At 46.1% G+C, this 27,661-nt stretch overlaps 1 protein-coding gene across 1 annotated transcript; it reads right to left on the reverse strand.

Annotated features, from left to right (window-relative positions):
* Positions 1-969: 969 nt before the first annotated feature.
* On the reverse strand, positions 970-25,801 carry LOC136447118 (pneumococcal serine-rich repeat protein-like). Its single transcript, XM_066445810.1, has 4 exons — positions 9,949-25,801; positions 2,974-3,086; positions 1,379-1,595; positions 970-1,043 (listed from the first exon to the last, which is right to left on the reverse strand). The coding sequence occupies exons 1-4, from the start codon at positions 25,799-25,801 to the stop codon at positions 970-972; spliced, it is 16,257 nt and encodes a 5,418-aa protein (XP_066301907.1).
* Positions 25,802-27,661: the final 1,860 nt, after the last annotated feature.

Here is a 27,661-nt window from a genome sequence, read left to right on the forward strand (position 1 = left end):
GGTTTGTGGCGACTCGCGTTGTTTTCTCTACAATAAAAGTCCACATTTTATCATTTTCAGAAAAAATGTAATTAGAGAGCATTGTTTATATGTCTTTCTTTGTCTGAAATATTTCAATTAAAGTGATTTGTTAAGAAATTGCATATTTTTCATCCCCTCTGTTGGACATTCTGCCATACACATTGAACGTCTAGTACTCGTTGGTAATTGTTCCGTTAATATGTTGGTAGGGACTTTGGAAATTAGCGTGTTAATATCTCGACACTGCTTGTGCGTAGGCAAAGCCTACTTTTCATAGTGTTTGAAGGGATGAGTGGTTTTACCTGTTGTGGCCTCTGTTGTAGGTTGTACTGTTGATGGTATTGTACTCGTTTGAGTAGTTTGTTGTGTTGATTTCTGAGTAGTCACAATTGTAGTTGGTATTGTTGTCTTTTCGGTTGTCTGTTCTGTAGTTTCTTCCGTAGAGATGTGTGTCGTTGGGACTACTGTTGTTGGAGGTGTTGTGTTCTCTGTTGTAAGGGGTATGGAGATTAAAAAAATTAAATTGGTTTGTTCTTTAGATGCTAGCTGCTAGAAGCGGTTAGCTTCATTCACATGAATTAAGTTATACATTGCTTTTTGGTAAACATGTGTATATATATATACATGTCTTTTCGTGTCTATATATACATGTCTATGCCGTTTTGAGGAGGAATCGTTCATAAAGTAGAAACTTAGGAATTTGTCTTACCGTCACATGGGCTCGTCACAACGAGATCACCAATTCTGTAAAAAAAATGGATAAGTTTAAATCACTAACCCGCAGAGTGCAAGATGTTTTAACAGAAACGATGCATCATCTATCTTTATTGGAATAATAACGCAGACATAAATACAAATGATACAATTGACGTCGATGTTACAATAACATCTCTACAAACGACATATTTTGTGTAAGAAAATGAGTAAACATGTACAATAATTGACCCATTACCTGCATTCCCTGTCGGAGTCGACCACGATGCAAGATGATTCGCTAGAGCAGTACTCGTCGCTGCAAACCTCTGTAGGGGATAAAATATCGAAAACGTTATCGCCTCGCTATATATATATATATACAAATTTAAATGTGAAAATTACACAGAATGATGTAAGGTATATAAAAATACATCTTTATACTACGCCATCGCTGTAAAACATGTTCATTGCATGTCAACACTTGCATGTACGAAATATTCTTGCTTCATGTGTACATCAATAACCCAGTACGTATTCATACTCATATGCACATTCGTTTACTGGTTTAAGCATCACGTTTTTTTTTCGTTTAGCAAAAAAAAAATTATGTAAAAATGTCCTATGTTAGTGTTTAAGGAACATGCAACAGAAAGCGCTGTACCGTAGACAGCCCGTAGAGCGATGCCAAGTGTGTTGTTGCTGTCAGCAGCGATTACTTCGGTCAGGAAACTTTCAGCCTCTTCCTTTTCCACGCAGGGGGAACTGAAGTTCAGAAGGACGGTGGAGGCTACACTCCCCTCAAAAAAGCTGAGCACTGCAGCACTGCCGAATATGGTGGCGGGGAAGGTATCGCTGTTCGAGATGAAGTACTCGGATACCTGAGGAAGATAAGAATGGTAAGGATTTTTCTACAGTCATACACAAAATGGAACATTTTCTTTGTTAACTATCATCTTTTACCAAGATTACCAAACTTTTTTTTTTTTTGTTGGTGTCTGTTACACAGTTGAATTTTCTTTATTAAGCTAGGTACTTTTTTCTGTCTAAACATGGATTTGAACCTCCGTAGAAATGCAGAAATTAAAAACAAATACAAAACAAATGCAAATATGTGACGGGCATGCAACCACTCTCTCATTGGTTGAGCCGATAAATGTAATTTTTTTTTATTGGCCTATCTTTTTTTTTTTTTTTTTTTTTAGATGTTTTTTTATTTTTTTTTTTATTCGAACATTCATAAGTACATAACATAACAACATACACATTTACAATTCCACAAATAAACACAGTTACATATTGTTGCAGGGGCCATTCCCACTGGCTTTTTTTCGCTAGGGTGTCCTCCCTAGTTACATATATCTACAGGGGTCATTCCCACTGGCTTTTTTGGCTAGGGTGTGCTCCCTAGGACTTTTTTGACAGGGGTGTTTCATCCCCCCTGGATTTTCTGTGCTAGGGTTTCTTCCCTAGGACTTTTATGCAGGGATGTCATCCCTGGGTTTCTGTGCAGGGTTTTCCTTCCCTGTGTTTTGAATATAAGACAAAATCGTTTGCTTTTAGTACAAATTTTACAAAAGTTTACAAAATACATTTATATATGAAACATAACAACATGTAAAACATTACACACTTTACACATTCCAATCATAATAACCATTATACAGGCACAAAAGAAAATAAAACAAAAAGTACATTAGCATTATATCAAACAACTACATCATATAGAAAAAGAAAAGTGAGAACAAGCGTATATAGACAAACAACAGAAACATTGAAGCATCAGTACAAATACACAAATATCATGAATGACAACAACGAAAAAAAAAGCAACAGGGAAATACATTAAAAAACAAACGTTACAAATTTACAAAATCAGGCTACAATACTTACTGTTACAACACCAGCCTTACAAAACAAAGAGATTACAACATTCTAATATAGACAACGCCAGGTTTACAAAAGACATCATCCCTACACATACAAGAGCACAATAACATTCTTGGGTACAATAAACAACTTACACCAGATCTACATACACAAAAACATCAGCTGATTGACATTTCCACAAATAACACTCACACCAAGCGAGTAACAGACTCAAAAACAAAGAGTTAACCAACACAACAATCACAGTCACAATCATGATCACTTTACAGCTTTACATTCAATAAATACAATTCCATACATGCGTGTCATTTCTACGGTTTCCATACAGTTTACCAAACTTACACCATCAACGTAACAATAGTTCCTTACCTTGTCGGTAAGTTCCATTGCAATGCTTCTGCACAGTCTGCTCGAGTAGTCTAAGTACTCAGGGTCCCATTCCAGGGCCTCGAGGGTGAAGTTCACTCCGAGTACAGTTGGGACTATAAAAAACAACATTTGACCCAATCATACAAGGAATGGTCAATTGACAGTTGTCACAATATATAACGCGACGAAAAACGTATCTATTTATTGATCTTCAGGAAGGCGACAGTTGTCGATGAAAATTTGATCCGTGAATACCTTTAAGTGTTGTAAGAAAGATTAGCATCGCACTATGATCACTACCAACACAGATGAGCTTCCATGAAAACATATCTCTTAGCTACAAAACCTTTTGAAGAATCTGCGTGAACAAAACATGAAGGGAAAGTTAAAGCTATCTCGATGAGGTTTGAAATTCAACATATATTACGCTTTCAGAAACTTTGCTACGTTGCATAGATTTGCTATATATCTCTACTTTTTAGCTTTCTTCGACAAGAAATAAAAGATGAAGAAATATAAGATGACAATATAAAATCGTCAGAAATGTATGTCTTAACTACTGCACTATACTTACATTCAGAACAGACTGTCACGTTCCAAAAGTATCCAGGTTTGCACACACAATGAGGATCTCCCTCAGTAGTTAGACAGAACGCGTTAGGCACACATGTTGGACAGACATCTTTAAGAAAATATGAATACACAAAACATAAAAGTTCCAGTCATTTTGCGGTTAAAACATTGATTAAAACACTGATTTGTATCTATTGGCAATGAGGACAAGTCATTACACTGGGTCAGCCTAGGCAGCTCTCGCTGGTAACGGCTGACCCACAAAATACAGACGAACATACAACATTAAAACAATGATTAAAACAATGACTAAAACGATGACTAAAACGATGACTAAAACGATGACTAAAACAATGATTAAAACGATGACTAAAACGATGATTAAAACGATGATTAAAACAATGATTAAAACAACGATGAAACGATAAAATGATTACCCGTCGTGGAGAACGCTGTCCCTTGTTCAGTGACGGTGGTGCGTCTAGCAGATGTTCTCACTGATGCTTCTGTTGACGTGAATATACCTTTGGTCGTAGTTTGTGGAAGTTCTGTCCTATCGGCTGTTGTTGGTAGAAAATCTGTGAATGGCTCCTCAGCTGTTGTTGGTAGAATTTCTGATGTAGATGTGGGTTTTGCTCCCGTCTGATGCTCTGTCGTTATGAAGGGTACAGTGGTTGAAGGTGTTGTCGTCGAGAGCGGGGTGGACTGTGCCTCGCTATAAGTCCCCCGAGTGCTTGGTCCATAAGATGTCTGTGTGGAAATAATATGTGTGGAAATGGTTTGCAGAGTTCCATCTGTTAACTTAGATTATCGAAATGTTAATTCTATACTGGTACAAACAAAAAGCTGCAATGAAAGTGAAATTAAAGATTAAAATAAAAATCAATACCTTGGGTAGGAGCGTTGTATCTCTTTGGTTGGTTGTTATCGTGAATTCGGGCGTACTTGGGCTCGCAACTGTAGTTAATACAAGCGTCGAAAAAGGTATTGAGGTTATTGGGCTGCTGGTCGTCGAGGTAATGCCCTTTGTTCTGTCAGTTGTTGTAGGGCTTGTTGTAGCCGATGTTGTAGATAATGTTGTATCTTCTTTATATGTGGTACTTAGTAATCTGGACGTAACTTCGTCGACTAATGTGGACTCTGCAAAAGAGGTCGATTGGATGAAAGCTGTGCTGCTAAGTGTGCTTGAATATGTGGATGTCAACGGTTCCACTGTACTAGAGTACATCGTGGTTGTATCTGCTTTGCTGGTCTCTTGACGGGTTGACGTTACGGTGCTTTGTTCCGTTGTTTCCGGCACTGTGCTGCCGAGTGTGCTTGTCGAACTTAGTTGTGAATGTGTGGGTGTAAGATGTTCCTCTGTACTTAAGCGCATCGTCGTTTCATCAGCGATTGTGGATTCTTGAAGGGTTGATGTTAAAGTGCTTTGATCCGTTGTTGACACAACAGAACTGCTTGTGACAATTGGTGTGGGTGTTAACGGTTCCTCCGTACTGGAGTATATCGTTTCATAGGCGGTGGTTTCATCAGCGAATGTGGATTGTTGAAGGGTAGATGTCAGAGTGCTGTATTCTGTAGATGCCTGTGCTGTGCTGCTAAAGATGGTTGGTGCTGAATGGGATGAATGTTTGGGTGTTGTCGGTTCCTCTGTACTAGAGAGCACAGTGGTATCAAAGGCGACTGTAGATACCATAGACCTTTGTTCCGTTGTTTCTGGCACGGTTCTCCTATATGTGCTTGTGTCACTTTGTGCTGTATGTGTGGTTGTAAATGGTTCCTCTGTACTGACGTGCATCGTGGTTTCGTCAGCGACCGTGGAAAATTGAATGGTAGATATTTGGGAGCTTTGTTCCGTTATTACCACAACTGTGCTGTTTGTAGTACCACTTGGGTGTGAATGGGTCGGTGACAATGACTCCACTGTACTAGAGTGCGTCGTGGTGTCATCAGAGACTGTGGAAGCCTGAAGGGCAGATGTTAGAGTGCTTTGTTCTGCTGTTGCCCCTACTGTGCTGACAATCGTGCTTGTAGCATGTGTCGTTGGCAACGGCTCCTCTGTACTAGAGTACACCGTGGTTGCAACAGTAGACCCTCGAAGACTAGATGTTAAAGCACTTTGTTCCGTTGTTGCCCGCACAGTGCGACCAAGCGTGCTTGTGGCACTTGGTTGTGAGTGTGTTGATGAAAGCTGTTCTGTACTAAAGTGCATTGTGGTTTTATCAACGACTGTGGAACCTTGAAGGGTAGATGTCAGAGTACTTTGTTCTGTTGTTGCCCGCACTGTGCTACCAAGTGTGCTAACGGCAATAGGTTGTGAATGCGTTGTTGTCAAAAGCTCCTCTGTACTAGACTGCATCGTAGTTTCGTCATCGACTGTGGTATATGTTGCTGTGCTTTGTTCCGTTTTTACATGCACTGTGCTACCAATGGTGCTTATGGCACTTGATAGTGAATGTGTCGGTGTCAACGGTTCATCTGTACTAGTGTGCATTGTGGTTGCAGGAGCGACAGTAGACCCTCGAAGAGTAGGTGTTAGAGTACTTTGTTCTGTTGTTGCCTGCACTGTGCTACCAAGCGTGCTTACGGCACTTTGTCGTGGCTGTGTAGTTGTCAAAAGCTCTTTTGTACTAGACTGCATCGTAGTTTTGTCAGCGACTGTAGTCTTGTGAGGTGTATATGTTACCGTGCTTTGTCCCGTTGTTGCCTGTACTGTGCTTGCAAGTGTGCTTGTGGCAATTGGTTGTGAATGCGTTGCCGTCGAAAGCTCTTCTGTAGTAGAGTGCATTGTGGTTTTATCGGCGACTGTGGACTGTTGAAGGGTTGATGTTAGAGTGCTTTGTTTCGTTGTTGCGTGAATTGTGCTACCAAATGTGCTCGAGGCACTTGATTCTGAATGTGTGGTTGCAACAGCTACAGTAGACCCCCGAAGAGTACTTTGCTCTGTTGTTGCCTGCAATGTGCTGCCAAGCGTGCTTATGGCACTTTGTTGTGGTTGTGTTGTTGTCAAAAGCTCTTCTGTACTAGACTGCATCGTGGTTTCATCAGCGACTGTTGTATATTTTACGGTGCTTTGTTCCGTTGTTGCATGCGCTGAGCTAGCAAGTGCGCTTGTGGCAATTGGTGGTGAATGTGCTGTGAAAAGCTCTTCTGTAGTAGAGTGCATCGTGGTTTCATCAGCGACTGTGGAATGTTGAAAGGTTGATGTAAGAGTGCTTTGTTCCGTTGTTGCGTAAACTGTGCTGCCAATAGTCTTTATGGCACTTGATTGTGTATGTGTCGGTGTCAACGGTTCCTCTGTAACATAGTGCATTGTGGTTTCGTCAGCGACTGTGGACTGTTGAAGGGTTGATGTTAGAGTGAATTGTTCCGTTGTTGCGTGAATGGTGCTACCAATTGTGCTCGAGGCACTTGTTGGTGAATGTGTCGGTGTTAACGGTTCCTCTGTACTAGAGTGCACTGTGGTTGCAGGAGCGACAGTAGACCCTCGAAGAGAAGATGTTAGAGCACTTTGTTCCGTTGTTGCATGTACTGTGCTGCCAAACGTGCTTGTGGCACTTGGTTGTGGGAGTGTTGATGAAAGCTCTTCTGTACTCGAGTGCATTGTGGTTTCGTCAGCGACCGTGGAAACTTGAAGGGTAGATGTCAGAGTACTTTGTTCCGTTGTTGCATGCACTGTGCTGCCAATCGTGCTTATGGCACTTTGTTGTGGCTGTGTTGTTGTCAAAAGTTCTTCTGTAGTAGAGTGCATCGTAGTTTCGTCAGCGACTGTGGTCTTTTTAGGGGTATATGTTACGGTGGTTTGTTCCGTTGTTGCCTGTACTGTGCTACCAGGTGCGCTTGTCGCAATTGGTTGTGAATGTGTTGTTGTCACAAGCTCTTCTGTAGGAGAGTACATTGTGGTTTCATCAGCCACTGTGGACTGTTGAAGGGTTGATGTTAGAGTGCTTTGTTCCCTTGTTGCGTGAATTGTGCTGCCAAATGTGCTCGAGGCACTTGATTGTGAATGTGTGGTTGCAACAGCTACAGTAGACCCTCGAAGAGTACTTTGCTCTGTTGTTGCTTGCACTGTGCTGCCAATCGTGCTTATGGCACTTTGTTGTGAATGTGTTGTTGTCAAAAGCTCCTCTGTACTAGACTGCATCGTAGTTTCGTCAGCGACTGTAGTCTTGTGAGGGGTAGATGTTACAGTGCTTTGCTCTGTTGTTGCCTGCACTGTGCTGCTAAGTGTGCTTGTGGCAATTGGTTGTGAATGTGCTGTTGTCAAACGCTTCTCTGTACTAGACTGCATCGTAGTTTCGTCAGCGACTGTGGTCTTTAGAGGGGTATATGTTACGGTGTTTTGTTCCGTTGCTGTGCTCGAGGCACTTGTTTGGGGAAGTGTCGGTGGTAACGGCCTCTTTGTGGTAATGTACTTTGTCGTTATATCAGAATGTGTTGTCTGTGGAGTAGACATCATTACTGTTTTCTGCGTAGATGTAGGAACTGTGTTTCTTTCTGTCGATGTCGAGACCGTACTGCCTTGGCTTGTGCTTTGTGTTTTGAGTGCGGTTGATAGAAATGGCTCGGACGTTGGTGATCTTTCTGTTGAAAGCATTTCCGTCGAAAGTGGTAAAGTTGTTTGTGGGTTAGACAAACCTGATGTGCTTGACATGGTGGAGGCCAGCGTGCTTCTTTCTGTAGTGGCAGCAAGCGTCGAAAGTTGGCTGCTTTGCTTCGACGTGGACAAACTCGTCGATGAAAGATCGCTAGCTTCTGTCGTATCGGATACAATGGAAGACAATTTAGAAGTTGTGGGTATTTCTACCCGTACTGTTGATGAAGTCATGGTAAGTCCTTCTGTAGTTGGTCGTTCTGTCATGGATGTTGTAGTCATGTCAGTGGTAACACCAAGAGGTGTCATTGTCGTCGTTTGACGGGTGCTGACAGATGAAAATTGATTGGTGGTATGGTCTGTTGTAGGGTAACTTGTTTTCTCAAGCATGGTGGATGCCATATCGGTGCTTGTTGCTGACAAAGATGTATCTCTTAAAGATGAAGTGATATCTGTCTCTGTAGTGGTATGTTCTTGTGTGGGTAAACGTGACGCGAAAGACGAAGTTGTTGGCCGTGTTGTGTATGAGGTCGTAGAATGCTTGGCAGTAATAATCTCTACGTTATCAGTTGATGAGAGAGCTTGTGTTGTTACTGTGGGCGGTATATCAGTGCTTGATGCGGTCGTTGACATAGTGATTTGTTCTGTAGTTGCTGGAAGGGTGGGGAAGGTGCTACTTTGCCTGAACGTGGACTCGGTGGTGGTTTCAAACATACTACTTTCTGTCGTGACAGATGAAGATGTGGAGCTATAGAATGTAGCTTTAGCTGAGGTATCTGCTATTGGTGTTGATGTAGTCTGACTTTCTGTAGTTAGTCGCTCTGTTAAGTAAGAAGTAGTCATATCCGTGGTCGGTCCAAGTGGTGTCATTGTCGTCGTTGGACTAGTTGTCATAGTCGAGAAAGATTCTGTAGTGTAGTCTGATGTGGGGCCGGCTGTGCTGGCTACAGTAGAGGCCAGGGAGCTATGTTCCGCAGTGGGAGCAAACGTCGGGAATGTGCTGATTTGTTTAGAGGGGCCTTTAGAAGTTTTAAACTTACCCCTTTCCGTCGTAACAGAAGAAAAGGAAGAACCAAAGTGTATTGGTGTTGTTGAACTGGGTGCACTCGCTGCGGATGTTGTCAGACTTTCTGTGCGCATGACATCGGTTACTCCAAATGGTGTTGTCATTGAAGTAATTGGACCTGATGTCATGGTCGATGCAAATTTAGAAGAGTGGTCCGTGGTGCGGTAACTTGTTTTCTCTAGCAAGGTGGATGGCATATGTGTGCTAGATACAGACAGAGATGTGTCTTCCATGTGTGTAGTAAAAGCGGACTGTAAGGTTGTGTGTTCTTGTATAGGTAGATCACTTGTGGGTATAGAAATACTTGACGTCTGTGTGGGGAGTGTTGAAAACGTTTTAGCTGTTGACCCTCCCAAATCAGTTACAGAATGACCTATGGAGGAATAGCTTGTAGACTGGCCAACGGTGGATCGACCTTGTAAAGTGCTGGAAAATGTACTGGTGGCGATTTGCCTTGTCGATGGGGCGGACGACAATTCAATAGTGCTTGTCTGTCCTGCAGTTGAACGAGACTCAATGGTCTCATCAAGAGTTGATGTCACAGTGTTTTGTTCTGTTGTTGCTGGCAATGTAGGAAAGGTGGTCCTTTGCGAGGTTGTAATTTGACCTGCAGATGTAGATTCAGTAGGCGTTGTCGATGGGACTAAAGTTGTCGGGTTGCTTGTGGTCGATCTAATTTCATATGTTGTACCGGTGGAAGACTGTTCTGTAGTCTCTACAAGAGTTGAGAGACCTTCCGACGTACCAATCATTGTGCTTGTGGCATTATATGTTTGGGACCTGGTTGAGGATGGTCCCAATGTGCTCGCCATTTCTGTCGTTGTACTAGCCACTGTGGTCTGTGGATAGCTTGACGTCATCGTGCTTTGGTCCGTTGTTACTTCCAATGTAGGAACTGTGGTATATTGCACCGACGTACTTTGGTCTACAGATGACGATTCGGTGGTCTCTTCAAAAGTAGACGTCGAAGTTCTAAGTTCTGTTGCCAGCATTGTAGATAATTTGGTTCCTTGCGCAGTCGTACTTTGGTCTACCTGGGTAGATTCCGAAAGCGTCGTCGGTTGGACCGAAGTACTTGATGCGCTAGTGGCGGAGCTAGATTCAGTTGTTATCCCCGTTGAAGGATGTGATGTAGACTGTCCTTCTGTTGAATGAACCTGAGATGTGCTGGCAAGTGTGCTTGTAGCACTCTGTGTTGTAGACGTTGCGGACGACGACCCAAGAGTGGTTGTCTCTGCTAGAGTCGTCCCAGCCACTCTGGTCTCTTCAAGAGTTGATGTGACAGTGCTTTGATCTGTTGTTGCCATAGCTGTACGAAATGTGGTCCTTTGCGAAGTTAAACTTTGGCCTGCCAGCGTCGATTCCATAAGTGTTGTCGGCTGGATAGAAGTTGCCGAAGTACTGATGGTCGAGCTAATTTCTTCCGTCGTAGCCATTGATGAATGTTCTGTTGACTGGCCGACGGTAGAAGGACCCTCCGTAGTGCTTACAAATGTGCTTCTGGCACTCATTGATGTAGATGCTGGCGTAGACGATCTTACTGTACTAGTCTGCGCCGTTGTCCTAAGAGGCAGAGTTGTCTCTTGAAGAGTAGACGTCAAAGTGCTTTGCTCTGTACTTGGCCTCACAGTTGAAAATGTGGTCTTTGAGGCGCTTGTACTAAGGGCTTCTAGCGTCGATTCTGCAGGTGTTGTGGCAGAAGACGATCTCAGTGTGCTCGCCCCCTCCGTAGTTGTACTAGCCACTGTGGTCTGTGCAGAGGTTGAGGACATAGTGCTTTGCTCCGTTGTTACCGGCATTGTAGGGATCGTAGTCCTTTGCGCGGTGGTACTTTGGTCTACAGCTGTAGATTCGGACAGCGTTGTCGATTGAGCTGAAGTTCTGGAGCTGCTGGTCGAGCTAAATTCAGTTGATGTGGCTATGGAGGAATAGCTTGTAGACTGGCCAAGGGTGGATCGACCTTGTAAAGTGCTGGAAAATGTGCTGGTGGCGATTTGCCTTGTAGATGCGGCGGACGACAATCCAAGAGTGCTTGTCTGCCCTGTAGTTGTGCCAGCCACTGTGGTCTCTTCAAGAGTTGATGTCACAGTGCTTTGTTCTGTTGTTGCTGGCACTGTAGGAAAGGTGGTCCTTTGCGAGGCCGTACTTTGATCTGCAGATGTAGATTCAGTAGGCGTTGTCGATGGGAGTAAAGTTGTTGGGCTGCTTGTGGTCGATCTGATTCCATATGTTGTACCAGTGGAAGACTGTTCTGTAGTCTCTACAAGAGTTGAGTGACCTTCCGACGTACCAATGACTGTGCTTGTGGCACTTAATTTTTGAGACCTGGTTGAGGACGGTCCCAATGTGCTCGCCATCTCTGTCGTTGTATTAGCCACTGTGGTCTGTGGATAGGTTGACGTCATCGTGCTTTGCTCCGTTGTTACCTCCATTGTAGGAACTGTGGTATAATGCACCGACGTACTTTGGTCTAGAGATGTAGATTTTGTGGTCTCTTCAAAAGTAGACGTCGAAGTGCTTAGGTCTGTTGTTGCCAGCATTGTAGGAAACTTGGTTCCTTGCGCAGTCGTACTTTGGTCTACCTGGGTAGATTCCGAAAGCGTCGTCGGTTGGACCGAAGTACTTGATGCGCTAGTGGCGGAGCTAGATTCAGTTGTTATGCCCGTTGAAGGATGTGATGTAGACTGTCCTTCTGTTGAATGAACCTGAGATGTGCTGGCAAGTGTGCTTGTAGCACTCTGTGTTGTAGACGTTGCGGACGACGACCCAAGAGTGGTTGTCTCTGCTAGAGTCGTCCCAGCCACTCTGGTCTCTTCAAGAGTTGATGTGACAGTGCTTTGATCTGTTGTTGCCATAGCTGTACGAAATGTGGTCCTTTGCGAAGTTAAACTTTGGCCTGCCAGCGTCGATTCCATAAGTGTTGTCGGCTGGATAGAAGTTGCCGAAGTACTGATGGTCGAGCTAATTTCTTCCGTCGTAGCCATTGATGAATGTTCTGTTGACTGGCCGACGGTAGAAGGACCCTCCGTAGTGCTTACAAATGTGCTTCTGGCACTCATTGATGTAGATGCTGGCGTAGACGATCTTACTGTACTAGTCTGCGCCGTTGTCCTAAGAGGCAGAGTTGTCTCTTGAAGAGTAGACGTCAAAGTGCTTTGCTCTGTACTTGGCCTCACAGTTGAAAATGTGGTCTTTGAGGCGCTTGTACTAAGGGCTTCTAGCGTCGATTCTGCAGGTGTTGTGGCAGAAGACGATCTCAGTGTGCTCGCCCCCTCCGTAGTTGTACTAGCCACTGTGGTCTGTGCAGAGGTTGAGGACATAGTGCTTTGCTCCGTTGTTACCGGCATTGTAGGGATCGTAGTCCTTTGCGCGGTGGTACTTTGGTCTACAGCTGTAGATTCGGACAGCGTTGTCGATTGAGCTGAAGTTCTGGAGCTGCTGGTCGAGCTAAATTCAGTTGATGTGGCTATGGAGGAATAGCTTGTAGACTGGCCAAGGGTGGATCGACCTTGTAAAGTGCTGGAAAATGTGCTGGTGGCGATTTGCCTTGTAGATGCGGCGGACGACAATCCAAGAGTGCTTGTCTGCCCTGTAGTTGTGCCAGCCACTGTGGTCTCTTCAAGAGTTGATGTCACAGTGCTTTGTTCTGTTGTTGCTGGCACTGTAGGAAAGGTGGTCCTTTGCGAGGCCGTACTTTGATCTGCAGATGTAGATTCAGTAGGCGTTGTCGAAGGGAGTAAAGTTGTTGGGCTTCTTGTGGTCGATCTGATTCCATATGTTGTACCAGTGGAAGGCTGTTCTGTAGTCTCTACAAGAGTTGAGTGACCTTCCGACGTACCAATGACTGTGCTTGTGGCACTTAATTTTTGAGACCTGGTTGAGGACGGTCCCAATGTGCTCGCCATCTCTGTCGTTGTACTAGCCACTGTGGTCTGTGGATAGGTTGACGTCATCGTGCTTTGCTCCGTTGTTACCTCCATTGTAGGAACTGTGGTATATTGCACCGACGTACTTTGGTCTAGAGATGTAGATTTTGTGGTCTCTTCAAAAGTAGACGTCGAAATGCTTAGGTCTGTTGTTGCCAGCATTGTAGGAAACTTGGTTCCTTGCGGAGTCGTACTTTGGTCTACCTGGGTAGATTCCGAAAGCGTCGTCGGTTGGACCGAAGTACTTGATGCGCTAGTGGCGGAGCTAGATTCAGTTGTTATGCCCGTTGAAGGATGTGATGTAGACTGTCCTTCTGTTGAATGAACCTGAGATGTGCTGGCAAGTGTGCTTGTAGCACTCTGTGTTGTAGACGTTGCGGACGACGACCCAAGAGTGGTTGTCTCTGCTAGAGTCGTCCCAGCCACTGTGGTCTCTTCAAGAGTTGATGCGACAGTGCTTTGATCTGTTGTTGCCATAGCTGTACGAAATGTGGTCCTTTGCGAAGTTAAACTTTGGCCTGCCAGCGTCGATTCCATAAGTGTTGTCGGCTGGATAGAAGTTGCCGAAGTACTGATTGTCGAGCTAATTTCTTCCGTCGTAGCCATTGATGAATGTTCTGTTGACTGGCCGACGGTAGAAGGACCCTCCGTAGTGCTTACAAATGTGCTTCTGGCACTCATTGATGTAGATGCTGGCGTAGACGATCTTACTGTACTAGTCTGCGCCGTTGTCCTAAGAGGCAGAGTTGTCTCTTGAAGAGTAGACGTCAAAGTGCTTTGCTCTGTACTTGGCCTCACAGTTGAAAATGTGGTCTTTGAGGCGCTTGTACCAAGGGCTTCTAGCGTCGATTCTGCAGGTGTTGTGGCAGAAGACGATCTCAGTGTGCTCGCCCCCTCCGTAGTTGTACTAGCCACTGTGGTCTGTGCAGAGGTTGAGGCCATAGTGCTTTGCTCCGTTGTTACCGGCATTGTAGGGATCGTAGTCCTTTGCGCGGTGGTACTTTGGTCTACAGCTGTAGATTCGGACAGCGTTGTCGATTGAGCTGAAGTTCTGGAGCTGCTGGTCGAGCTAAATTCAGTTGATGTGGCTATGGAGGAATAGCTTGTAGACTGGCCAAGGGTGGATCGACCTTGTAAAGTGCTGGAAAATGTGCTGGTGGCGATTTGCCTTGTAGATGCGGCGGACGACAATCCAAGAGTGCTTGTCTGCCCTGTAGTTGTGCCAGCCACTGTGGTCTCTTCAAGAGTTGATGTCACAGTGCTTTGTTCTGTTGTTGCTGGCACTGTAGGAAAGGTGGTCCTTTGCGAGGCCGTACTTTGATCTGCAGATGTAGATTCAGTAGGCGTTGTCGATGGGAGTAAAGTTGTTGGGCTGCTTGTGGTCGATCTGATTCCATATGTTGTACCAGTGGAAGACTGTTCTGTAGTCTCTACAAGAGTTGAGTGACCTTCCGACGTACCAATGACTGTGCTTGTGGCACTTAATTTTTGAGACCTGGTTGAGGACGGTCCCAATGTGCTCGCCATCTCTGTCGTTGTATTAGCCACTGTGGTCTGTGGATAGGTTGACGTCATCGTGCTTTGCTCCGTTGTTACCTCCATTGTAGGAACTGTGGTATAATGCACCGACGTACTTTGGTCTAGAGATGTAGATTTTGTGGTCTCTTCAAAAGTAGACGTCGAAGTGCTTAGGTCTGTTGTTGCCAGCATTGTAGGAAACTTGGTTCCTTGCGCAGTCGTACTTTGGTCTACCTGGGTAGATTCCGAAAGCGTCGTCGGTTGGACCGAAGTACTTGATGCGCTAGTGGCGGAGCTAGATTCAGTTGTTATGCCCGTTGAAGGATGTGATGTAGACTGTCCTTCTGTTGAATGAACCTGAGATGTGCTGGCAAGTGTGCTTGTAGCACTCTGTGTTGTAGACGTTGCGGACGACGACCCAAGAGTGGTTGTCTCTGCTAGAGTCGTCCCAGCCACTGTGGTCTCCACAAGAGTTGATGTGACAGTGCTTTGATCTGTTGTTGCCATAGCTGTACGAAATGTGGTCCTTTGTGAGGTTAAACTTTGGCCTGCCAGCGTCGATTCCATAAGTGTTGTCGGCTGGATAGAAGTTGCCGAAGTATTGATTGTCGAGCTAATTTCTTCCGTCGTAGCCATTGATGAATGTTCTGTTGACTGGCCGACGGTAGAAGGACCCTCCGTAGTGCTTACAAATGTGCTTCTGGCACTCATTGATGTAGATGCTGGCGTAGACGATCTTACTGTACTAGTCTGCGCCGTTGTCCTAAGAGGCAGAGTTGTCTCTTGAAGAGTAGACGTCAAAGTGCTTTGCTCTGTACTTGGCCTCACAGTTGAAAATGTGGTCTTTGAGGCGCTTGTACTAAGGGCTTCTAGCGTCGATTCTGCAAGTGTTGTGGCAGAAGACGATCTCAGTGTGCTCGCCCCCTCCGTAGTTGTACTAGCCACTGTGGTCTGTGCAGAGGTTGAGGCCATAGTGCTTTGCTCCGTTGTTACCGGCATTGTAGGGATCGTAGTCCTTTGCGCGGTGTTACTTTGGTCTACAGCTGTAGATTCGGACAGCGTTGTCGATTGAGCTGAAGTTCTGGAGCTGCTGGTCGAGCTAAATTCAGTTGATGTGGCTATGGAGGAATAGCTTGTAGACTGGCCAAGGGTGGATCGACCTTGTAAAGTGCTGGAAAATGTGCTGGTGGCGATTTGCCTTGAAGATGCGGCGGACGACAATCCAAGAGTGCTTGTCTGCCCTGTTGTTGTGCCAGCCACTGTGGTCTCTTCAAGAGTTGATGTCACAGTGCTTTGTTCTGTTGTTGCTGGCACTGTAGGAAAGGTGGTCCTTTGCGAGGCCGTACTTTGATCTGCAGATGTAGATTCAGTAGGCGTTGTCGAAGGGAGTAAAGTTGTTGGGCTTCTTGTGGTCGATCTGATTCCATATGTTGTACCAGTGGAAGGCTGTTCTGTAGTCTCTACAAGAGTTGAGTGACCTTCCGACGTACCAATGACTGTGCTTGTGGCACTTAATTTTTGAGACCTGGTTGAGGACGGTCCCAATGTGCTCGCCATCTCTGTCGCTGTACTAGCCACTGTGGTCTGTGGATAGGTTGACGTCATCGTGCTTTGCTCCGTTGTTACCTCCAATGTAGGAACTGTGGTATATTGCACCGAAGTACTTTGGTCTAGAGATGTAGATTCGGTGGTCTCTTCAAAAGTAGACGTCGAAGTGCTTAGGTCTGTTGTTGCCAACATTGTAGGAAACTTGGTTCCTTGCGCAGTCGTACTTTGGTCTACCTGGGTAGATTCCGAAAGCGTCGTCGGTTGGACCGAAGTACTTGATGCGCTAGTGGCGGAGCTAGATTCAGTTGTTATGCCCGTTGAAGGATGTGATGTAGACTGTCCTTCTGTTGAATGAACCTGAGATGTGCTGACAAGTGTGTTTGTAGCACTCTGTGTTGTAGACGTTGCGGACGACGACCCAAGAGTGGTTGTCTCTGCTAGAGTCGTCCCAGCCACTGTGGTCTCCACAAGAGTTGATGTGACAGTGCTTTGATCTGTTGTTTGCAAAGCTGTACGAAATGTGGTCCTTTGCGAGGTTAAACTTTGGCCTGCCAGCGTCGATTCCATAAGTGTTGTCGGCTGGATAGAAGTTGCCGAACTACTGATGGTCGAGCTTATTTCTTTCGTCGTAGCCATTGATGAATGTTCTGTTGACTGGCCGACGGTAGAAGGACTCTCCGTAGTGCTTGCAAATGTGCTTCTGGCACTCATTGTTGTAAATGTTGGCGTAGACGATCTTACTGTACTAGTCTGCGCCGTTGTACTAAGAGGCAGAGTTGTCTCTTGAAGAGTAGACGTCAAAGTGCTTTGCTCTGTACTTGGCCTCACAGTTGAAAATGTGGTCTTTAAGGCGCTTGTACTAAGGGCTTCTAGCGTCGATTCTGCAGGTGTTGTCGGCTGGAGAGAAGTTGCCGGGCTGCTTGTGGTCGAGCTGATTTCTCCTGTTGTGGCAATGGAGGAATAGCTTGTAGACTGGCCAACGGTGGATCGACCTGGTAAAGTGCTGGAAAATGTGCTGGTGGCGATTTGCCTTGTAGATGCGGCGGACGACAATCCAAGAGTGCTTGTCTGCCCTGTAGTTGTTTCAGCCACTGTGGTCTCTTGAAGAGTTGATGTCACAGTGCTTTGTTCTGCTGTTGCTGGCACTGTAGGAAAGGTGGTCCTTTGCGAGGCCGTACTTTGACCTGCAGATGTAGATCCAGTAGGCGTTGTCGATGGGACTAAAGTTGTCGGGTTGCTTGTGGTCGATCTGATTCCATATGTTGTACCAGTGGAAGACTGTTCTGTAGTCTCTACAATAGTTGAGTGACCTTCCGACGTACCAATCATTGTGCTTGTGGCACTGTATGTTTGAGATCTGGTTGAGGACGGTCCCATTGTGCTCGCCATTTCTGTCGTTGTCCCAGCCACTGTGCTCTGTGGATAGGTTGACGTTATCATTCTTTGCTCCGATGTTACCTCCAATGTAGGAACTGTGGTATATTGCACCGAAGTACTTTGGTCTAGAGATGTAGATTCGGTGGTCTCTTCAAAAGTAGACGTCGAAGTGCTTAGGTCTGTTGTTGCCAACATTGTAGGAAACTTGGTTCCTTGCGCAGTCGTACTTTGGTCTACCTGGGTAGATTCCGAAAGCGTCGTGGATTGGACAGAAGTACTTGATGCGCTAGTGGCGGAGCTAGATTCAGTTATGCCCGTTGAAGGATGTGATGTAGACTGTCCTTCTGTTGAATGAACCTGAGATGTGCTGACAAGTGTGTTTGTAGCACTCTGTGTTGTAGACGTTGCGGACGACGACCCAAGAGTGGTTGTCTCTGCTAGAGTCGTCCCAGCCACTGTGGTCTCCACAAGAGTTGATGTGACAGTGCTTTGATCTGTTGTTGGCAAAGCTGTACGAAATGTGGTCCTTTGCGAGGTTAAACTTTGGCCTGCCAGCGTCGATTCCATAAGTGTTGTCGGCTGGATAGAAGTTGCCGAACTACTGATGGTCGAGCTTATTTCTTTCGTCGTAGCCATTGATGAATGTTCTGTTGACTGGCCGACGGTAGAAGGACTCTCCGTAGTGCTTGCAAATGTGCTTCTGGCACTCATTGTTGTAAATGTTGGCGTAGACGATCTTACTGTACTAGTCTGCGCCGTTGTACTAAGAGGCAGAGTTGTCTCTTGAAGAGTAGACGTCAAAGTGCTTTGCTCTGTACTTGGCCTCACAGTTGAAAATGTGGTCTTTAAGGCGCTTGTACTAAGGACTGATAGCGTCGATTCTGCAGGTGTTGTCGGCTGGAGAGAAGTTGCCGGGCTGCTTGTGGTCGAGCTGATTTCTCCTGTTGTGGCAATGGAGGAATAGCTTGTAGACTGGCCAACGGTGGATCGACCTGGTAAAGTGCTGGAAAATGTGCTGGTGGCGATTTGCCTTGCAGATGCGGCGGACGACAATCCAAGAGTGCTTGTCTGCCCTGTAGTTGTTTCAGCCACTGTGGTCTCTTGAAGAGTTGATGTCACAGTGCTTTGTTCTGCTGTTGCTGGCACTGTAGGAAAGGTGGTCCTTTGCGAGGCCGTACTTTGACCTGCAGATGTAGATCCAGTAGGCGTTGTCGATGGGACTAAAGTTGTCGGGTTGCTTGTGGTCGATCTGATTCCATATGTTGTACCAGTGGAAGACTGTTCTGTAGTCTCTACAAGAGTTGAGTGACCTTCCGACGTACCAATCATTGTGCTTGTGGCACTATATTTTTGAGATCTTGTTGAGGACGGTCCCAATGTGCTCGCCATTTCTGTCGTTGTCCCAGCCACTGTGCTCTGTGGATAGGTTGACGTCATCATTCTTTGCTCCGATGTTACCTCCAATGTAGGAACTGTGGTATATTGCACCGAAGCACTTTGGTCTACAGATGTAGATTCGGTGGTCTCTTCAAAAGTAGACGTCGAAGTGCTTAGGTCTGTTGATGCTAGCATTGTAGGAAACTTGGTTCCTTGCGCAGTCGTACTTTGGTCTACCTGGGTAGATTCCGAAAGCGTCGTGGATTGGACAGAAGTACTTGATGCGCTAGTGGCGGAGCTAGATTCAGTTGTTATGCCCGTTGAAGGATGTGATGTAGACTGTCCTTCTGTTGAATGAACCTCAGATGTGCTGACAAGTGTGCTTGTAGCACTCTGTGTTGTAGACGTTGCGGACGACGACCCAAGAGTGGTTGTCTCTGCTAGAGTCGTCCCAGCCACTGTGGTCTCCACAAGAGTTGATGTGACAGTGCTTTGATCTGTTGTTGGCATAGCTGTACGAAATGTGGTCCTTTGCGAGGTTAAACTTTGGCCTGCCAGCGTCGATTCCATAAGTGTTGTCGGCTGGATAGAAGTTGCCGAACTACTGATGGTCGAGCTTATTTCTTTCGTCGTAGCCATTGATGAATGTTCTGTTGACTGGCCGACGGTAGAAGGACTCTCCGTAGTGCTTGCAAATGTGCTTCTGGCACTCATTGTTGTAAATGTTGGCGTAGACGATCTTACTGTACTAGTCTGCGCCGTTGTACTAAGAGACAGAGTTGTCTCTTGAAGAGTAGACGTCAAAGTGCTTTGCTCTGTACTTGGCCTCACAGTTGAAAAAGTGGTCTTTAAGGCGCTTGTACTAAGGACTGATAGCGTCGATTCTGCAGGTGTTGTCGGCTGGAGAGAAGTTGCCGGGCTGCTTGTGGTCGAGCTGATTTCTCCTGTTGTGGCAATGGAGGAATAGCTTGTAGACTGGCCAACGGTGGATCGACCTGGTAAAGTGCTGGAAAATGTGCTGGTGGCGATTTGCCTTGTAGATGCGGCGGACGACAATCCAAGAGTGCTTGTCTGCCCTGTAGTTGTTCCAGCCACTGTGGTCTTTTCAAGAGTTGATGTCACAGTGCTTTGTTCTGTTGTTGCTGGCACTGTAGGAAAGGTGGTCCTTTGCGAGGCCGTGCTTTGACCTGCAGATGTAGATTCAGTAGGCGTTGTCGATGGGACTGAAGTTGTCGGGTTGCTTGTGGTCGATCTGATTCCATATGTTGTGCCAGTGGAAGACTGTTCTGTAGTCTCTACAATAGTTGAGTGACCTTCCGACGTACCAATCATTGTGCTTGTGGCACTATATTTTTGAGACCTAGTTGAGGACGGTCTCAATGTGCTCGCCACCTCTGTCGTTGTACCAGCCACTGTGGTCTTTGGATAGGTGGACGTCATCATTCTTTGCTCCGTTGTTACCTCCAATGTAGGAACTGTGGTATATTGCACCGAAGTACTTTGGTCTAGAGATGTAGATTCGGTGGTCTCTTCAAAAGTAGACGTCGAAGTGCTTAGGTCTGTTGTTGCCAACATTGTAGGAAACTTGGTTCCTTGCGCAGTCGTACTTTGGTCTACCTGGGTAGATTCCGAAAGCGTCGTGGATTGGACCGAAGTACTTGATGCGCTAGTGGCGGAGCTAGATTCAGTTGTTATGCCCGTTGAAGGATGTGATGTAGACTGTCCTTCTGTTAAATGAACCTGAGATGTGCTGACAAGTGTGTTTGTAGCACTCTGTGTTGTAGACGTTGCGGACGACGACCCAAGAGTGGTTGTCTCTGCTAGAGTCGTCCCAGTCACTGTGGTCTCCACAAGAGTTGATGTGACAGTGCTTTGATCTGTTGTTGGCAAAGCTGTACGAAATGTGGTCCTTTGCGAGGTTAAACTTTGGCCTGCCAGCGTCGATTCCATAAGTGTTGTCGGCTGGATAGAAGTTGCCGAACTACTGATGGTCGAGCTTATTTCTTTCGTCGTAGCCATTGATGAATGTTCTGTTGACTGGCCGACGGTAGAAGGACTCTCCGTAGTGCTTGCAAATGTGCTTCTGGCACTCATTGTTGTAAATGTTGGCGTAGACGATCTTACTGTACTAGTCTGCGCCGTTGTACTAAGAGGCAGAGTTGTCTCTTGAAGAGTAGACGTCAAAGTGCTTTGCTCTGTACTTGGCCTCACAGTTGAAAATGTGGTCTTTAAGGCGCTTGTACTAAGGACTTCTAGCGTCGATTCTGCAGGTGTTGTCGGCTGGAGAGAAGTTGCCGGGCTGCTTGTGGTCGAGCTGATTTCTCCTGTTGTGGCAATGGAGGAATAGCTTGTAGACTGGCCAACGGTGGATCGACCTGGTAAAGTGCTGGAAAATGTGCTGGTGGCGATTTGCCTTGTAGATGCGGCGGACGACAATCCAAGAGTGCTTGTCTGCCCTGTAGTTGTTTCAGCCACTGTGGTCTCTTGAAGAGTTGATGTCACAGTGCTTTGTTCTGCTGTTGCTGGCACTGTAGGAAAGGTGGTCCTTTGCGAGGCCGTACTTTGACCTGCAGATGTAGATCCAGTAGGCGTTGTCGATGGGACTAAAGTTGTCGGGTTGCTTGTGGTCGATCTGATGCCATATGTTGTACCAGTGGAAGACTGTTCTGTAGTCTCTACAATAGTTGAGTGACCTTCCGACGTACCAATCATTGTGCTTGTGGCACTGTATGTTTGAGATCTGGTTGAGGACGGTCCCATTGTGTTCGCCATTTCTGTCGTTGTCCCAGCCACTGTGCTCTGTGGATAGGTTGACGTCATCATTCTTTGCTCCGATGTTACCTCCAATGTAGGAACTGTGGTATATTGCACCGAAGTACTTTGGTCTAGAGATGTAGATTCGGTGGTCTCTTCAAAAGTAGACGTCGAAGTGCTTAGGTCTGTTGTTGCCAACATTGTAGGAAACTTGGTTCCTTGCGCAGTCGTACTTTGGTCTACCTGGGTAGATTCCGAAAGCGTCGTGGATTGGACAGAAGTACTTGATGCGCTAGTGGCGGAGCTAGATTCAGTTGTTATGCCCGTTGAAGGATGTGACGTAGACTGTCCTTCTGTTGAATGAACCTGAGATGTGCTGACAAGTGTGTTTGTAGCACTCTGTGTTGTAGACGTTGCGGACGACGACCCAAGAGTGGTTGTCTCTGCTAGAGTCGTCCCAGCCACTGTGGTCTCCACAAGAGTTGATGTGACAGTGCTTTGATCTGTTGTTGGCAAAGCTGTACGAAATGTGGTCCTTTGCGAGGTTAAACTTTGGCCTGCCAGCGTCGATTCCATAAGTGTTGTCGGCTGGATAGAAGTTGCCGAACTACTGATGGTCGAGCTTATTTCTTTCGTCGTAGCCATTGATGAATGTTCTGTTGACTGGCCGACGGTAGAAGGACTCTCCGTAGTGCTTGCAAATGTGCTTCTGGCACTCATTGTTGTAAATGTTGGCGTAGACGATCTTACTGTACTAGTCTGCGCCGTTGTACTAAGAGGCAGAGTTGTCTCTTGAAGAGTAGACGTCAAAGTGCTTTGCTCTGTACTTGGCCTCACAGTTGAAAATGTGGTCTTTAAGGCGCTTGTACTAAGGACTGATAGCGTCGATTCTGCAGGTGTTGTCGGCTGGAGAGAAGTTGCCGGGCTGCTTGTGGTCGAGCTGATTTCTCCTGTTGTGGCAATGGAGGAATAGCTTGTAGACTGGCCAACGGTGGATCGACCTGGTAAAGTGCTGGAAAATGTGCTGGTGGCGATTTGCCTTGCAGATGCGGCGGACGACAATCCAAGAGTGCTTGTCTGCCCTGTAGTTGTTTCAGCCACTGTGGTCTCTTGAAGAGTTGATGTCACAGTGCTTTGTTCTGCTGTTGCTGGCACTGTAGGAAAGGTGGTCCTTTGCGAGGCCGTACTTTGACCTGCAGATGTAGATCCAGTAGGCGTTGTCGATGGGACTAAAGTTGTCGGGTTGCTTGTGGTCGATCTGATTCCATATGTTGTACCAGTGGAAGACTGTTCTGTAGTCTCTACAAGAGTTGAGTGACCTTCCGACGTACCAATCATTGTGCTTGTGGCACTATATTTTTGAGATCTTGTTGAGGACGGTCCCAATGTGCTCGCCATTTCTGTCGTTGTCCCAGCCACTGTGCTCTGTGGATAGGTTGACGTCATCATTCTTTGCTCCGATGTTACCTCCAATGTAGGAACTGTGGTATATTGCACCGAAGCACTTTGGTCTACAGATGTAGATTCGGTGGTCTCTTCAAAAGTAGACGTCGAAGTGCTTAGGTCTGTTGATGCTAGCATTGTAGGAAACTTGGTTCCTTGCGCAGTCGTACTTTGGTCTACCTGGGTAGATTCCGAAAGCGTCGTGGATTGGACAGAAGTACTTGATGCGCTAGTGGCGGAGCTAGATTCAGTTGTTATGCCCGTTGAAGGATGTGATGTAGACTGTCCTTCTGTTGAATGAACCTCAGATGTGCTGACAAGTGTGCTTGTAGCACTCTGTGTTGTAGACGTTGCGGACGACGACCCAAGAGTGGTTGTCTCTGCTAGAGTCGTCCCAGCCACTGTGGTCTCCACAAGAGTTGATGTGACAGTGCTTTGATCTGTTGTTGGCATAGCTGTACGAAATGTGGTCCTTTGCGAGGTTAAACTTTGGCCTGCCAGCGTCGATTCCATAAGTGTTGTCGGCTGGATAGAAGTTGCCGAACTACTGATGGTCGAGCTTATTTCTTTCGTCGTAGCCATTGATGAATGTTCTGTTGACTGGCCGACGGTAGAAGGACTCTCCGTAGTGCTTGCAAATGTGCTTCTGGCACTCATTGTTGTAAATGTTGGCGTAGACGATCTTACTGTACTAGTCTGCGCCGTTGTACTAAGAGACAGAGTTGTCTCTTGAAGAGTAGACGTCAAAGTGCTTTGCTCTGTACTTGGCCTCACAGTTGAAAAAGTGGTCTTTAAGGCGCTTGTACTAAGGACTGATAGCGTCGATTCTGCAGGTGTTGTCGGCTGGAGAGAAGTTGCCGGGCTGCTTGTGGTCGAGCTGATTTCTCCTGTTGTGGCAATGGAGGAATAGCTTGTAGACTGGCCAACGGTGGATCGACCTGGTAAAGTGCTGGAAAATGTGCTGGTGGCGATTTGCCTTGTAGATGCGGCGGACGACAATCCAAGAGTGCTTGTCTGCCCTGTAGTTGTTCCAGCCACTGTGGTCTTTTCAAGAGTTGATGTCACAGTGCTTTGTTCTGTTGTTGCTGGCACTGTAGGAAAGGTGGTCCTTTGCGAGGCCGTGCTTTGACCTGCAGATGTAGATTCAGTAGGCGTTGTCGATGGGACTGAAGTTGTCGGGTTGCTTGTGGTCGATCTGATTCCATATGTTGTGCCAGTGGAAGACTGTTCTGTAGTCTCTACAATAGTTGAGTGACCTTCCGACGTACCAATCATTGTGCTTGTGGCACTATATTTTTGAGACCTAGTTGAGGACGGTCTCAATGTGCTCGCCACCTCTGTCGTTGTACCAGCCACTGTGGTCTTTGGATAGGTGGACGTCATCATTCTTTGCTCCGTTGTTACCTCCAATGTAGGAACTGTGGTATATTGCACCGAAGTACTTTGGTCTAGAGATGTAGATTCGGTGGTCTCTTCAAAAGTAGACGTCGAAGTGCTTAGGTCTGTTGTTGCCAACATTGTAGGAAACTTGGTTCCTTGCGCAGTCGTACTTTGGTCTACCTGGGTAGATTCCGAAAGCGTCGTGGATTGGACCGAAGTACTTGATGCGCTAGTGGCGGAGCTAGATTCAGTTGTTATGCCCGTTGAAGGATGTGATGTAGACTGTCCTTCTGTTAAATGAACCTGAGATGTGCTGACAAGTGTGTTTGTAGCACTCTGTGTTGTAGACGTTGCGGACGACGACCCAAGAGTGGTTGTCTCTGCTAGAGTCGTCCCAGTCACTGTGGTCTCCACAAGAGTTGATGTGACAGTGCTTTGATCTGTTGTTGGCAAAGCTGTACGAAATGTGGTCCTTTGCGAGGTTAAACTTTGGCCTGCCAGCGTCGATTCCATAAGTGTTGTCGGCTGGATAGAAGTTGCCGAACTACTGATGGTCGAGCTTATTTCTTTCGTCGTAGCCATTGATGAATGTTCTGTTGACTGGCCGACGGTAGAAGGACTCTCCGTAGTGCTTGCAAATGTGCTTCTGGCACTCATTGTTGTAAATGTTGGCGTAGACGATCTTACTGTACTAGTCTGCGCCGTTGTACTAAGAGGCAGAGTTGTCTCTTGAAGAGTAGACGTCAAAGTGCTTTGCTCTGTACTTGGCCTCACAGTTGAAAATGTGGTCTTTAAGGCGCTTGTACTAAGGACTTCTAGCGTCGATTCTGCAGGTGTTGTCGGCTGGAGAGAAGTTGCCGGGCTGCTTGTGGTCGAGCTGATTTCTCCTGTTGTGGCAATGGAGGAATAGCTTGTAGACTGGCCAACGGTGGATCGACCTGGTAAAGTGCTGGAAAATGTGCTGGTGGCGATTTGCCTTGTAGATGCGGCGGACGACAATCCAAGAGTGCTTGTCTGCCCTGTAGTTGTTTCAGCCACTGTGGTCTCTTGAAGAGTTGATGTCACAGTGCTTTGTTCTGCTGTTGCTGGCACTGTAGGAAAGGTGGTCCTTTGCGAGGCCGTACTTTGACCTGCAGATGTAGATCCAGTAGGCGTTGTCGATGGGACTAAAGTTGTCGGGTTGCTTGTGGTCGATCTGATGCCATATGTTGTACCAGTGGAAGACTGTTCTGTAGTCTCTACAATAGTTGAGTGACCTTCCGACGTACCAATCATTGTGCTTGTGGCACTGTATGTTTGAGATCTGGTTGAGGACGGTCCCATTGTGTTCGCCATTTCTGTCGTTGTCCCAGCCACTGTGCTCTGTGGATAGGTTGACGTCATCATTCTTTGCTCCGATGTTACCTCCAATGTAGGAACTGTGGTATATTGCACCGAAGTACTTTGGTCTAGAGATGTAGATTCGGTGGTCTCTTCAAAAGTAGACGTCGAAGTGCTTAGGTCTGTTGTTGCCAACATTGTAGGAAACTTGGTTCCTTGCGCAGTCGTACTTTGGTCTACCTGGGTAGATTCCGAAAGCGTCGTGGATTGGACAGAAGTACTTGATGCGCTAGTGGCGGAGCTAGATTCAGTTGTTATGCCCGTTGAAGGATGTGACGTAGACTGTCTTTCAGTGGAATAAGTTTCAGATGTACTGACAAGTGTGCTTGTAACACTTGGTGTTGTAAATTCGGTGGCCGACAATTCATGAGTACTTGTTTGCTCTTGAGTTTTATCAGCCACTGTGGTCTCTTTAATTGTTGATGTGACAGTGCTTTGGTCTGTTGTTGCCATGACTGTACGAAACGTGGTCCTTTGCGAAGTCGTACTTTGATCTGATGATGTGGATTCTGAGCGCGCTGTTAATGTACTGCTAGATAAATACTTTGTTGTCTGGTCCGTGGTTGGGTTGCCTGTTCCCTCAAGCAGTGTGGATGGCATGTTTGTGCTTGCAGCAGACAGAGATGTGTCTTTAATAGTAGCTGTGTCTATGCTGATATGTTCTTTAGTGGGTAAATCAGTATAATCTAAAGACGTACTTGATGCCATTTCTGAGAGGGTAGAATGGGTACCAACTGTTGACAGTCCCAAAGTCGTTTGTTTGGGGTTAGTTGTAGCTTTCTGACTTGTAAGTATAGGCGTTTGAGTTTCCGTTGAGGGAGTCATATCCGTTGAGCTTAAAAGTCTTGTATGAGAGGACAGAGTAGTGTGTTCTGTAGTATCAGGAATTGTAGGAAATGTGCTGCCTTGCTTGGAAGTTGAGTCTCTTGTTTCAAATCTACTAGATTCTGTCACGTCAAATGAAGTCGGAGAGGTCAAGAATCTTGAAGTTCTTGGCGTTTTTGTTCCTGTTGTTAAAGTAGTCAAAGAAGGAGTTTCTGTACTTTGTTGCTCTGTCCGCAAAAGTGTTTTTATGTCAGTAGTATCGACATGAGACGGTGTTATTGTCGTTATTAAACGTGTAGTCATGGTTGAAAGCGGTTTTGTGGTATGGTCAGTTGTTGTGTGACTTGTTGTCTCCAGCAGTGTGGACACCATGTCTGTTGTTATTGCAGACAGAGATGTATCTCTCATAGATAACGTGGTATCTGTCTCTGTGGTGGTATGCTCTTGTGTGGGTAGAGCAGTTGTTGGTATAGACGCACTTGACGCCAAGGAAGAGGAGCTAGATGTTGAAGCCTCTGGAGAAGTCGATGACCATGCTGTGTATGGTGTCTTATCAGGTTTGAAAGTAGACGTCGAAGTGCTTTTCACATTATTAGTGGATACAAGAGTTTGTGGTGTTGATGTAGGTGTTGTATCTGTTTGAGCGAAACGTTCTGTGCTGGATAAAGTCGTCGACATGGTATTTTGTTCTGTGGTGGCTTCAAGAGTGGGAAATGTGCTACTTTGCTTCGAGATGGAGTCTGTTGTTTGTAAATCACTACTTTCTATCGTGAAAAACGAAGAAGTGGAGCTCAAGATGCTAGACGTTGTCAAGGTCTGTGCTCTTGTTGAGGACATAGTCATGCCTCCTGTACTTTGTCGCTCTGTCCGGAAAGTAAAACATAAGTCATTTGTTAAAATGAAATGTTGTCATTGTCATGGTTAACGAAT

Source organism: Branchiostoma lanceolatum, chromosome 13 (genome assembly GCF_035083965.1).
Source record: "Branchiostoma lanceolatum isolate klBraLanc5 chromosome 13, klBraLanc5.hap2, whole genome shotgun sequence".
NCBI lineage: Eukaryota > Metazoa > Chordata > Leptocardii > Amphioxiformes > Branchiostomatidae > Branchiostoma > Branchiostoma lanceolatum.

Coding starts and splice junctions, on each gene's coding strand:
- LOC136447118 (XM_066445810.1), bottom strand. CDS start 25,801: ATGATTGGTACGTCGGAAGGTCACTCAACTATTGTAGAGACTACAGAA. Junction 3,087..9,948: donor TGCCACAAGCACAATGATTG/GTACGTCGGAAG, acceptor TGTTTTTTATAG/TCCCAACTGTACTCGGAGTG. Junction 1,044..1,378: donor CGCTCTACGGGCTGTCTACG/GTACAGCGCTTT, acceptor TATCCCCTACAG/AGGTTTGCAGCGACGAGTAC.